Below are 14,875 nucleotides of genomic sequence, written 5' to 3' on the forward strand. Positions count from 1 at the left end.
ATTTAAAGTTGTATGGACGTCTTTATGTTAAATGGTGTATATACTTACAAATTCCACTTTTAAAAACACATGTCCAAGGAAACTTAATAAAGACAATAGAGTTATTATAATGCCCTACACATGTGCCCACTGTAAAATGAATGTCCCATATGTTTGAAAATGTATGGGTAAAACCAGTTACCCAAAAAAAGTCTAAGTTAGGACTTTCGCAGGCAATACCAATTCAAAAAGGACAAGTCGCAAGTGTTTTTTGAAATTTTTGGCAAACAGGATAATGATGTATGTAAGTTTGAGGAAGTTCTAGCTACTTTAAAACACTTCGCCGGCGGTGGCGGCAACCCTGGCGAAAGAGGTAATGTTCTGTAAAATCCGCATTTTAGTGAATTTGCAGAGTGCCCAAATGGATGACCTTATATCAAAAAGATGTATTTTTTCCCTTTAAATAGGCGTGGTGAATGTGGAAGGGTAGAAATGGATCACATGGAGACAATTATTCTACATGTTAGTTGGCCTTTTCCAAAATGTTTGTCCTATCTCCCTGACAATGCCTTCAGTTACAAATAAACAAAGACAGATACAGATAAAGACAGATACATGTGGGTCAGTCATATGGTTATATGATCAGTCAATCTAAGCAATATAGCTGGACATAGCCATTTATTTGGATGAAAGAATATTTGAGCACAAGTAGTTGGGTAGTTGTATCAACTACCAATGCCTCATACGTGTGCAGAGGAGAAGCATCAGCAGATTAGATTAACTGCCTGGGTAAGTAAAATGTGATCCAATAGGAATGCAAAATTATAAAAACAAAGTGCCTCCAAGGGTGCACATATATACATTGATTGTTGGATGTTATAATATATCCATTATAATATAATAATTAGCCAAAATGCCCAAATGTATTGGTGTATATATAACTTCCAGAAGTTATTTGCATTGGGCATAGGAAAAATATGATGAAGCAGACAACTAGGGGCCGATTCACAAAGGGTCGAATATCGAGGGTTAATTAACCCTCGATATTCGAATGGGAATTAAAATCCTTCGACTTCGACTATCGAAGTCGAAGGATTTTAGCGCAAATAGTGCGATCGAACGATCAAAGGATTATTCCTTTGATCGAACGATAAAATCCTTTGAATCGAACGATTCGAAGGATTTTAATCCAACGATCGAAGGAATATCCTTCGATCAAAAAAACTTAGGAAAGCCTATGGGGACCTTCCCCATAGGCTAACATTGAGTTTGGTAGCTTTTAGATGGCGAACTAGGGGGTCGAAGTTTTTTCTTAAAGAGACAGTACTTCGACTATCGAATGGTCGAACGATTTCTAGTTCGAATCCTTCGATTCGAAGTCGTAGTCGAAGGTCGTAGTAGCCCATTCGATGGTCGAAAAAGCCCAAAAAATACTTCCAATTTTTTTTACTTCAAATCCTTCACTCGAAGTTAGTGAATCGGCCCCCTAGAGTTCGTTCAGTTGCAAAATGGCATATCAGTTTTTGGAATAGTATTTTGTATTCAAATAGTTGTATACTGGTTTCTAATTGTCTTGTTTCTTAAATGAACTGCTGAACCATTTCACCAGCCTGTGCATTGTCTTTCTCTACAGTTTTCTGATTATCATCATAGCACTTTCAGTTTAGTTGGAACAGGAAGTGAAGAAGATGAGCAGGTAATGTATAACTGAATTACTCTTCTGGTAGAAGAAATACAGTGGGATACTATACAGTGGTAAAGGGGTACTGTCAGCACAAGATGCCCCATTTTCATAAATTATCAAATGTAATTTATTACCCAGGCCTAAATGTAAAGTAAAAGATTTAAGTAAAAGATTTAATTTTCCTATAATTATATATTTAGATATATCATGGGATTTGTTTGTTCTAGTTCTCCTAACATTTTTATATCTGTAACTTTCTAAGTAAACTGGTAGAATACCATACCATTTTCATGATACTGTGCAATTAATTAATGATAGTTACATAGTTAAATCAGGTTAAAAAATGATCAAAGTCCATCAAGTTCAACTACAAATGAAACCCAGCGTCCATACATACACAAACACTCACACCAACCCTGCCGTACACTCACATAAACTTTTAATCTGAATATTTTTTTTTTCTTTGCACTATTCACTTACCAACTTCATGAGAACAATTTTAGGAGTTTCTTCTGGCAGCTTAAAATATAATTTGTATATTTTCAGAGAGTTTGAGAGGATAAAAATTGATTAAACCTTGGCTTCAAGATTTCAAGAAATCTAAAGTGCCTTTAGAGCTGGATTTACTGTATAGGACATTTTGATCAATAGGGACTTGCTCAGCAATCAAAAATGACCACAAAGACTCTGGTGTACATTTTTGGGAAGCAAATTTAGGGCCCAAGCAGTTTCCAAAGTTTCTTTGGAAAGAAATTTGCTGTGAGAAGTAGTGGAGAATAAAGCACCACTTTACCATAGCCCTTCTGCTAAAATATGTGCTTATAAAAGCTATCTAAACTGAACATAACAAATACTTACATGATTTTCTTGCCACCCAAGCCTGTCTCTAGTCTCAATTTTGCAATTATTATTGTCATGCTCATTTTTGCACAATTTTGCAGGTTAAGCAAAAAAACAATTCACCTAGCTTCTGTCTGTATATCTTCCTTGCTGTCTCCTCTGTGCTTGGTTTTTACCTTCCATATTTTACTTCTCTTTGCTGATCATTCCCTCTGGAACTTCATCCCTAAATTCTTACATAAGGAACCCTTAGTCACTTCAAATCCTACCTTATGGAGCACTGTCATGGTATGTTATTCAGTCCTGACATGAACCAGTGCTTCAGTTGCTTAAATAATTACCCTCAGTGTGTTTTAAGATGTAGCACTTAATATTTTAAATATTTATTTTTATAGTCGTACTGGAATAGACTGGCAGGGACTAATGTGCATGATGTATAATCTCAGTGAAATGCTGTGTAAATGCCCTATATAAAAAACAGAAGATACTTTATTGCAGTGTGTGTTCCCCCAATGTATGCTATTATTGTATTATGTAAAATGCACAGACCTGTGTATATAGGTAGGGCTTTATAAACAGAGTTATATATTTATACATAAATGCAATTTTCTAGATATCTTCAGGCCATTCATCCAGACCATTATCTCCTGAAGAAAAGCCATCATCAAATATCAGGGTACCATCCGCTGGTAGAAGAGCCAACAGTTCCATCTCACAGTCACCTGACTTTGACTCACCTCCTCAGCTTTATATCTTCTTGGATAGTTCAGCTGCAAAGCACAGGCTTTCAGTGAGGCCACCAAACCAAAGATCATGCACAACGCGGAGGCCTTCTGCGGTAATCCCCTAAAAAATTAATTTGTTATCTAATTATCTTAAGTAATCTTAGTAGGCAAGCTTATTTCAATAAACATGTGATTACAGTATGTAGCTGTACTACTAAATTCCAGTGTTTTATTATTGCATCAATATAGCAAACAATATATCAATACATGTTACATACCTCAAGGAAGAAATACCCCCCATTAGTCATTCCCTCCTGATGCATTTTGCACCAGTGGTAGAAAGGTACTTCTACCATGTAGTATGTAAAATTGCATTGTTATATGTTATAATATGAATGCACAAAACATTGGGTTCTTGTAGAAAAACAACTTGTGTAGTTATATTGCTTTCTTTTCTTTAGTCTGTCCTAGATGAATCTGTTATTACTACAACTTTCACGGAAGTAGAAGATGAAAATGTCATGGAGGAAGCATTCACAAAATCTACAAGTGACAACCAAGAAATGGTCATAGACAAAAATGCATTATTGGACACTTCACAGAGTATACAAGAAAATGAGGTGGGCCCTGGTAACATAACAGAAATCCAGTCGCAGCTTATACAGGAAGAAGCTGTTGTCTCTTCAAGTGTCCTAGAATTAATTAGTGTAGTAACGTCACAATTTCAGGATGCCACGAGTTCTCCAGATATAAAACTGCAAAACAAATTATTGGAAGATTCGCAGGATAATAAAAATGCATGTAGTTTAAGTATTTTAGAAGGGAACTTATATGATGAGGTTCAAGTTAAAACAAATATCTCTAAAGAGGAAGGCCTTGCTCAATCTCTTAGATCAGAAAAGAGTATACTAAAAGATCATAGAAAATATGCACAGGAAAAGGTTAATGCTGAGTCTGATGTCAGCTCACCACCTTCAAACATTTATCAGACTGTACATTTACCTGACGAAAGTGCTCCTGAACCATTACCCACTGAAGACCTTCAACTTTCTTGCAGGAACACTGCAGAGCAATCTTTAGCTGATAAAGAAAATATTAAACATTTGGAAAAGGCTGCTGGGGAACTTTGTACACAAAGAAAGTTTTTTGTATCCTCAGCCTGGGAAAGGCCTCGGACTGGCAGCTTTACACTAAAAGGAAATATTGAAAACGAGACTTTTAAAAACATGAAATTCTCTCTTACTAACTCAGGTTTGTCTGTACATGAAAGAATGAAAGAGGAGCCAATATTTTCTGCAACACGCATTGAAAGCAGGGCCAGTGGCAGGAAAAAGGAGACATTCCCTGACTCAGAAAATACTTCAGTGGACAAAGTCATTCTTCGTCACATTCCGTTGCCTCAGAGCTCTGTGCCAGCTTCCAGGGATTTGCCAATGGTTACAGACCTACAGACATGTTCTGAGAGTAAAAACCCCTTTTTTGTGAAGCTGAGATCCACCTCCTTTTCCTTTAGATACAGGGAGGGCATAAACTCTGACTCTGTCAGACTGAAAAGGCACAGTGCTGAGATTAATCTGGAAAACACAGGCTGTTCCTTGTTTTCCAAGGATGAGTTACTAGAAGTCAGCAAAACAACAAAACATTTTCCCAGTTTTAGAAATGAAAAACAGAAAAATCAAACAAACTCTTGTGAACTGACACAGTCAAAACCACCACTGCCTAAAAAGCCAGTTTTGCAGAATAATATAGGAACCGACAATGCCACAAAAAAAGAGGCTTCCACGTGTGTCTCAGATCTGGAGAAGAAAGACCACAAGTTGGAAAAAACACCCCCTGATAGAAGATCAAGTTTACACAAGACTGGTAAGATTTCCAATATATATATATATATATATTTCTTTATTTTGTAAAATGAATAGTCACAGTATTCACTAGTGATTGTTGAAATAGAGCAAACAGTCGTTTTCTGCACTGTAGCTGTAGTCCAAAATGCCACTCGAGAAATTCCTAATCAATACTCATAAACTTATTCTGTATACAACAGCCCCTGCATTATATACTGACCTGTTATTACTGATATCAAAGTAGAAGAAAATATTTATTTAATTATGAAGTTTTGGGCTGGCGTGGCCTAGAGGCAAAATACACTGGCAGGCCTAGGCTAGTCTAGTGACTAGATGAAGGCTTAAAGGAACAGTTCAGTGTGAAAATAAAAAGCAGGTAAATAGATAGGCTGTGCAAAATAAAAAAATGTTTCTAATATAGTTAGTTAGCCAAAAATGTAATGTATAAAGGCTGGAGTGACTGGATGTCTAATAAAACAGCCAGAATCCAACTTCCTGCTTTTCAGCTCTATAACTCTGAGTTAGTCAGCGACTTAAAGGGGGGCCACATGGTACATATCTGTTCAGTGAGTTTGTAATTGATACTCAGCATTCAGCTCAGATTCAAAAGCAACAGATATGACCCATGTGGCCCCCCCTCAAGTCTCTGATTGGTTACTGCCTGGTAGCCAGGGTAACCAGTCAGTGTAAACCAAGAGAGCTGAAAAGCAGGAAGTAGTGATCTGACTGACATGTTATACATCAAATTTCTCCAGCCTTTATACATTACATTTTTGGCTAACTAACTATATTAGAAACATTTTTTTATTTTGCACAGCCTATCTATTTACCCATTTTTTTTTTTTGAACTGAACAATTCCTTTAAGAGGGAAAAACTAGCGCTTGCCTTTTATACTTCTTCATAAGACCTCCTCTCATTGATTTTTGCAATCATTAAATAAAGGCTAAAATTGAGATCTTTATTTTTGCGTTAGATTTAATAATTTATCTATATAAAGTTATTTATATCTGGGTATATCTGGGTTTTTCATTTTAACATAGTGAGCTATTATTAGTATTAACATTTAGGGGCCCATTTACTTAGCTTGAGTGAAGGAATAGAGGAAAAAAAACTTTGAATTTCGAAAGGTTTTTTTGGCTACTTCGACCATCGAATGGGCTACTTCGACCTTTGACAACGACTTTGACTTCGAACAATTCAAACTAAAAATCATTCGACTATTCGACCATATGATAGTCAAAGTACTGTTTCTTTAAAAAAAACTTCGACCCCCTAGTTCGCCACCTAAAAGCTACCAAAGTCAATGTTAGCCTATTGGGAAGGTCCCCATAGGCTTTCTAAGCTTTTTTAGGTCAAAGAAAAATCGTTTGATCGAAGGATTAAAATCCTTCGAATCAAACTGTTTTTTCGTTCGGTCGAACGAATTGCGGTGAATCCTTCGACTTTGATATTCGAAGTCGAAGGATTTACATTCAGCAGTCGAATATCGAGGGTTAATTAACCCTCGATATTCGACCCTATGTAAATCTGCCCCTTAGGGTGGGGGTGTCTTTAGCTGAAGTTGCATAGGACTGTATTTGGTGTTTACACAATATTAAATATGGTTTCCATTTGTTTTTGTGATAAAAAAAAACAGTCCACTAATAGGTATGTAGATATTACACTTAGACCTAGCAGAAGCTATTTACATACGCAGGAAGATTTTACAATATGTCAGTCTATATTTAGAATTTTTGAGCAATATGAGCACATTCTTTCCATATATTTAAATTATTTAATAAGCAAATGGAAGGTATTGTTTGTAGTATTGTTGGTAGTACCAGTAAAAAATTTATTAGTACTAAATTAAATTAAAACTAAATTGTAAATTAAGGCCATGGTTTAATACCCTTCTTGGAATCCCCAACCCTCTGACTTCTAAGAGATTTTACATTGATTTTCATGAGAACTACAATGGCCCACAACCTCAATACTGCATACATTGCACTAGACCATTGACTAGAATACTAGTGAATGATAAAAGTGTATTTAACAGTACACAGATCTGAAAGTCAGACAGTATGCTATAGAACACAAAGCATTTGGTTTGAACATCTATTATTAAAACTGTAGTTTAAGGGAAGCCAACTTGAAAAAACTGGCGCCCCAGGACAGGGAAATTCTAGACGAACCTATAACGGAGAGAGAGATATTAGATACGATAAAACACTTAAAAAACGGGAAATCGCCGGGTCCAGATGGTCTGACCGCGGAATTCTACTAACTCTTGTCCCCCGACATAACTCCGACCCTAGTCACGCTATATAACGATACCTTGAGGGGTGTACCTTTGTGGCGAGAAGCAAACGTAGCTAGAATAATTTTAATCCCTAAAGAAAACAAAGACCTGACTGATCCAGCTTCATATAGGCCAATTTCACTCTTAAATCAAGATGTTAAAATCATGACTAAAATCATGGCGGATAGACTACAGCGGATCTTACCCACTATACTCACCGAGCATCAAGTAGGCTTTCTTAGGGACAGACATCCAGTTAATGCACTTCGAAGGATTGTGACAGCAGTTTATTATAGCAACCTAGAAAAAAGAAAACACGGCATGTTAATAAACCTAGATGCTGACAAAGCCTTTGATAGAATATCGCATGCACATCTACGACGTCTTTTAAAATTTCAACATTTCGGTTTAAATATATTCAACCTATACAAGACTTTATACTCCACCCCCACGACGTTTTTAACGGTAAATAACATAAATTCTGACAGATTCCCGATCAACAGGGGTACCCGACAAGGATGCCCTTTATCGCCACTCCTCTTCAACATTGCCATAGACCCGCTACTTAGACACATAATTCAAAACACATCATTCCAGGGTATACAAATAGGCCAAACCAACCTCAAGGTCACGGCCTTCGCAGACGACATTTTTCTATTCCTCGGACAACCCAAGACCGACATACCGATATTATTAAAGATCATACAGAGATTTGGGAACTTAGCTGGATTCCAAATAAATCTAAATAAATCGGAAGCACTCCAGCTTCACCACTCCGACCCCACGGACTGGCTCCCTCACTTTCCCTTTAAAAAGACCAATAATAACATCAAATACCTAGGGATTATGATTCCATCACACTATAACCGTCTATATGAGCTAAACATTAGGAAGACTATTGATGACATACAACAGGAGACACAACAATGGAAGCATTTACACCTTACCTTTCTAGGCAGGATACATTTAATAAAAATGATCATCTTTCCGAAGCTTTTATATCCCATACAAATGTTACCTTATTACATCAAACCCACAGATATCAAACGAATAAACCATATATTCCGAACCTTTATTTGGAACAGAAAACGACCCAGAATCAGCTTGTTCAAATTGGAACAACCCAAAGCTCAGGGAGGAGTCAATTTCCCCAATATTAAAGACTACAACACCGCAGCGCTATTACGGTATGCAGGGAATTGGCTCCTCCACAAAGATCAATACGCTACGCCATCCCTAGATCAATACCTAAGCAGAGACTACTCTCTTAATTATCTACTACACGTTTCGCCCACCGATACCCCCTTATGCCTTCGAGACAACCCCCTATTCGCAGACACCTACAAAGCGTGGCATATCACTAGGAAAAAACTAGGCCTATCACCGACAGTATCTCCATGTTTAACCTGGGTAGGGAACAAACAATTCCCCATTGGACTACATAACCCGATACTCATCCAATGGCGTAACGACGGACTTTCTATCCTCAAAGACTTACTAACGAATGAATACTCCCCAATTACTCAAACACGATTAATGGAAAACTTCCCATACACTACACAACATGTTTTTTTAAGACTTCAACTCCTTCATTTCACGACCCACACCTTGTCTCACTTAACTGCCAAAGACAAGGAAGACCCACTTTACAAACTATGGAAAAATACAATGGTCAAACATTCCACATCACATATATACCAGACTATACGGACTATAATAGACACGGATAATGAGGACAACCCAATCTTTAAATGGGCCAAGGATATCCCCGACGTAACACAATCAGACATCCTAAACTATCATATGAAAACAATGCAGCTACTCCCGGCAAGTAGATATCAAGAGATGTCTCTGCAAATTTTACATAACTCCTATCTTACCCCACTTAGAAGGCATAAAATGGGGAATCTTTCCTCTGACAACTGTTTACGCTGTGCCTCACCAAGAGCTGATTTGCTACATAGCCTCTGGTCGTGCACGAAACTGCAAACATTTTGGCAGGAGGTGGTCACATACGGTGGCCAGATGATCGGGAAACCCCTCCAACCACTAATTGAATGGGCATTATTTAGTCACACTACTTACTATACACAGCTGTCGAAATCTGAGAAATACCTGATAGGCAGATTAGCTGCGGCGGCGAGAAAAACAATCTTACAACAATGGCTGACTACAGAACCCCCATCTATTCTGATAGTCAAACAAAAATTACACCATTTATTTCACATGGATTGGTTGGAAGCAATGACCAAAAAAGAACACAATGCTCCGAAATTCTTTACCACCTGGATGTCGTATGTGACATCACTCCCACTTCACACTAGATGCCTTACGGTTTACACGTTTCGTCGTACAACTTGGTACGATGAAGAATCACTCAGAGACCACCCACTGGTCATGGAGTCATCCCAGTACCTCGACAACTGGCAACACGAACAAGACGGGCTGGTTTTTGCACCCCCCGGGAGTCATCAGATAAACAGATTATTGGCAACATTCCCACTGAGTCCCTCTTGAGATCGGATGCTGTATTTAGAGCTGTATGTTTTGTTGATATTGTTAAAAATTTATCTTTGACTAATGTTCAGTTTCTGCACTATGGGTTCTAACTATACGTATCATTGCAATGACAGAATGTACTTTATTTGTGCTGTATCTGAATAAAAAAACACATTTGGAAAAAAAAACAAACTGTAGTTTAGATACCTGACTGCCAAATATATTTATAAAATACAAACTCTCACAGGGATTAATTATGGATTCTTGGCTGCTTGTTATAAACAGCATTCCCAAAGGTATTTTAATAGCTTCTGAAGGACAAATTCATATTATTCTAGAAATTATTTGTAGACAGAGTTTTGCAGAGCAGTGGACATGGTAGCCAGTCGGTAATAGAACCTATGGAACACTTGCTAGAAATACAGGTATTTATATTTTAATTTTAGTTCCAGTTGTTTTTGAGACAATCCTTTCTTTTTGTAATATGCAAGTTTATTCTGCACTCATGATGTTTCTTATATGCCTCATCAGAATGCAGTAGTTGCATATGATACATTCAATCTCCATGGGCTAACAGATCCCCCACAAGTATGGGAGGGATGTTCAGACATACATTTCTACATACATAAAATACTCCACTACAAGTATCACGAAATTTCCCTATCTTGTGCACTGCTGGTGATGTCATTATGTAAATGAAGGGCACACACTAACTTCCAGCAGGTGGCAGCACTACTGAACAGCAGCTAACACAGAAGTTTGGCTGATTTGAATATAGCTTAGAAGGGTTGCTAAGCAACCAAGGAATTTCAACTGAGCATGTGCGATATTTTAGAGGTGCAGTTAGCTGTGAAGATATAGGTAGGAGGAGCCAGTGAAATCCAAGATGCCTGCCTCAGCTAGAACTGCAGTGAACATAGGGGAGATATTGCAGAAGGTATAGTGAGCTGATGATTTACATTATACAAACAATTCTAACAGTTTCACATAGTGTCTTTACTTAGTAAATGATTTTAGTTATGATTGGTGCCCTTTAATGACACTCAGGGATTCTGCTTAGCAGGGACAAAGATAAGAAATGTATCAACTAAATGTATCAATTCAGAGCAGTAGGCGACCCCCCCCCAGCTGCTATACAATATTTGAAAAACTGTCACAAATTGAAAATTGAAAGTAATTGGAAAAAGTGTTTATATCTGGTGAAGAATCTTAAACCAACTGAACTGAAAACCCCTTTTAATAAACCCTTTTAATAAAACATAAATCTACACCAGTATATTCTATATTCCAAAAAAAAAAATATTGTTCTAGATGTGCACCATTTATTTATGTGAAATCTCTGTGAATGTGTTGGTGCAGTCCCCTTTCTCTAGCTATAAACAAGTCAGACCTAGGGGCATATTTATCAAGGGTCAAATTTCGAATTTGAAAAACTTCAAAATTCAAATTCAAAAAGACCTATTTGGCCAAATTAGAATCGTACGAATCGAAGGAATAGCACATTCAATCGATTTCGAATCAAAGTTTTTCCCCAAAAAACTTAGATTTTTCAAAGTCCACCAATTGACCCCAAATAGGTTCTAGGAGGTCCCCCATAGGCTAAAACAGCAATTCAGAAAAAAGAGAGCCAATACCTACAAACGGGGGAATCCCAAACTTTATTCCATGGTGCTCACAACACTTCACAGTGATCAAATGTTTCGGGACTGCATGGCCCTTCCTCAGATAATCTTATTATTATGTACTGTTGTATACACGTTTATGGATTTTAACACAATGGATACAAATGGTTGATAATCTTTTTCTATGTATACTTGATGACCGCCACTTGGGGTCCCAATTAGTTTGCCTATAAATTATGTAAAGTCTCTCTGGTTGATTGTCACTGAAGAAGGGCCATGCCTTCCCGAAACGTTTGATCACTGTGAAGTGTTGTGAGCACCATGGAATAAAGTTTGGGATTCCCCTGTTTGTAGCATACAAGGTATCGGCTCTCTTTTTTCTGATTATATACTACTGGCGAGTGGCTAGGCCAGTGCCTCTACCTAATCCCCTTAATTGGACTGTAATTTAAAACAGCAATTCGGCATTTTTTAGATGGCGAATGGTCGAAGTCGAATCCCTAAAGAGACAATACATAACAAATTTTGATATTCAAATTTTAGAATTTTTTTCAAATTCAAATCGAATTTGGACTATTCCCTAGTCGAAGTACACAAAAAATAGCTCAAAATTTGAATTTTTGGAATTCGAAAAATCACCTCAAACTTTGATAAATTTGCCCCCTAGTGTATGCTTTATTTAAAGAGCAGAAAATATATTTTTGCTTAGTATACAGTTTGAACTGAGTATGAACTCTCTTAGAGATGCTTAGCGCAAAAGTAGGATCGCACAATCAATGTAAGACATGAAAGAACATTGTTCTAATATAATGGCACATTGCTGTTTTTCAGTTTTGGTTCTATAATATGAATATTATACAGTATGCTGCAGCGTGAATGCTTCACACTTTTCAACATTTCTTTCAGGAAAAAATAGTCCTTCCCCCATAGCTGCACCTGAATCAATCAATGGAATGGAAAGTAAATTTCAGACATCTTGGAAATCCACAGCCAGGCAGAAACCTAGAGCACTGAAGGAAGAGCCATTCCCAGCAAAATTAAAATCTGCAAACCAGGATGATGGTAACCAAACCAGGGAGAAAGTAGAGGTGATTTTAAAAAATTTTGCTCTGATGTTTGCCTTTTTTTATCATGTGGATATGAGCCAGCCCTGTCCTACCGTTTACTTGGATTCTCCTGCTACAGCACAGTGACCCTTATGGCAGTATTTTATACATCTGTAACTTTATTATAAGCTATAAAAAGACATGGCTAAAGGTTGTAACCACAAGGGCACTTTAACCAAAGAATTCTGCAAACTTCTACCTTAAGTACATTTTAAACCCTCCCACACACCCATGTTAACCAGTTAATTTAACCCAATTTTAGCAAATTTGCAAACTTACATGGCAAACCATATCGAATATATCTTGTGATACATCCCAAGATATCAAATTCTTATGTAATAAAATGCACTAAGTTTGCCCAGGAGCTGTAACCCATAGCAACTGATTAGAAGGTAGCATTTACTGGCCACCTGTCATCTTATTAGTTGCTATGGGTTACTGCTTTTCATATGGGTGTTAGAGTCCAAGCAGTAGCTTAGTTATCTGATGACACATGTCTTGGCAGTAGCTGATAATAATGTGGTTCCAAAATGAAAAATCTCTGGGCATGTAAAGTCTAAAATAGAATAAGGCTAGAAATGCTGTATTTTGTATACTAAATATAAACATAAACTTACTGCACCACAAGCCTAATCAAACAAATAATTTATGCTTTCAAAGTTGGCTACAGGGGGTCACCATCTTGTTACTTTGTTAAACATCGTTGCAAGACTAAGACTGTGCACATGCTCAGTGTGGTCTGGGCTGCTTAGGGATCGTCATAAACAAAGCTGCTTGAGTTCTGCTAGGCTGGGAAGTAAGGCGGGGGCTCCCCCTGCTGTTCATAAGTATGATTGTTTCCCTGCTCAGCAGTTAGGGACCGTCTGACAATTCTTATCCACAGCAGTAAATGAAGGGAGAATTTCACTGCATACAGTCAGGTTTCTTATAAAAACTGTACACATTTTTTAATTAAAGTATATTGAAGATATGTTTCTTTTTCATTAAAGAAAGTAAAAATGGGATTTTATTTTTTGCCTTTACATGCCCTTTAAGACCTTTTAACAGGTGCTGATCACTTTTACTTATCATTTTTAGCCTAAGCAGAAACACTTCAGACCAGTTTATAAACTTGTAAGGTATCATACTGACTTAGGGAATTGATGAAGAATTAATTAGTTGGCATGTATATGTAATTTTTTTATTTTTTTTTATTTTTTTTATTTTTAATGGGTTTAGGGAAGCCAGCAGATATTTAACTGGGCCAGGCACACTGAGGAAAGGTCACAATGAAAGGTTACTCAATATTGTAGAGCAATAAAAATGATGTTAAACTATTAAATATATACAATCACTTCCTGTAACTTTTTATATGCTGAAGATCATTGCATCAATCGTAATCTGAGATTCAGTTTTAGGTATGATGGCTGTATAAGTGGTATTATATCACTGTTCCAAACTTAAGGTTTGTTGTTCTTAATGGGAAAGATGAGGTGGTCACATAATTTACCAGTGTAGTGTATGGGAACACTTGCCTTGTTTGTACATTTTCATTTAATAACTAGTGGATTTAAAGTCTTTGAATTTCTCGAAATATTCCCTTCCATTCTAGCATCCAAGTACCCAAAACTTTCATCTCTTCTACTATGTTTTCATCTTACATCAGTTTTAAGTCAACACTTCTATGCAACAATCTGCAAAATACCCATAGATCCCAACCATTTTTTAACATCCCGTTGGGCAGACGTATGCCTGACCTGGACCTGCTGACCCATAACCTGATCCACATCCATCGCCCAATATGTCCCTCTTCCCAGACCCACTACCCGACCTAGCCTGCAAATAGATGACTTACTCTCAGACCCAAGAGCATGAATTTCATTCTGGAGCCTGATCAGACAGTCAAGGGGAAAAAATTTGTCGTACTCCCAGTTAAGGGTGGGAGGGTTCATACCCACACCTTAGCTGTGTACCAAGATGGGTTACCCGCGGACTACCTGCACAGTCAGACAATTAGGAACTTTATGCCAGAAACCCGACTGCTTTGCAGGTGTTCCGCGGGTACCCAATCTGATGCAGGACCCTTAAGTAGAAGTATGGAATCTATTATCCAAAATGCATGCATTTTCTAGATAAGGGATCTTTCCATAATGTGGATCTTCATATGTTAAGTCTACTAAAAAATAATTTCATTAAATAAACTCAATAGGACTGTTTTGCCTTCAAGAAGGATTTATGATATTTTAGGTAGGATCAAGTACAAAGTACTCTTTTATTATTAAAGAGAAAGAGATCATATTTTTAAAATTTAATTATTT

At 37.2% G+C, this 14,875-nt stretch overlaps 1 protein-coding gene across 1 annotated transcript in view; it reads left to right on the forward strand.

Moving 5' to 3' along the window:
• cracdl.S (CRACD like S homeolog) overlaps window positions 1-14,875 on the forward strand; it is a 50,825-nt gene that overhangs the window by 32,958 nt on the left and 2,992 nt on the right. Inside the window, exons 6-9 of the mRNA XM_041584219.1 lie at window positions 1,613-1,675; window positions 3,117-3,341; window positions 3,690-5,091; window positions 12,379-12,560. Coding sequence (XP_041440153.1) covers window positions 1,613-1,675; window positions 3,117-3,341; window positions 3,690-5,091; window positions 12,379-12,560 — 1,872 coding nt within the window. The remainder of the gene's footprint in view (window positions 1-1,612; window positions 1,676-3,116; window positions 3,342-3,689; window positions 5,092-12,378; window positions 12,561-14,875) is intronic.

Source organism: Xenopus laevis, chromosome 2S, assembly GCF_017654675.1.
Source record: "Xenopus laevis strain J_2021 chromosome 2S, Xenopus_laevis_v10.1, whole genome shotgun sequence".
Lineage (NCBI taxonomy): Eukaryota > Metazoa > Chordata > Amphibia > Anura > Pipidae > Xenopus > Xenopus laevis.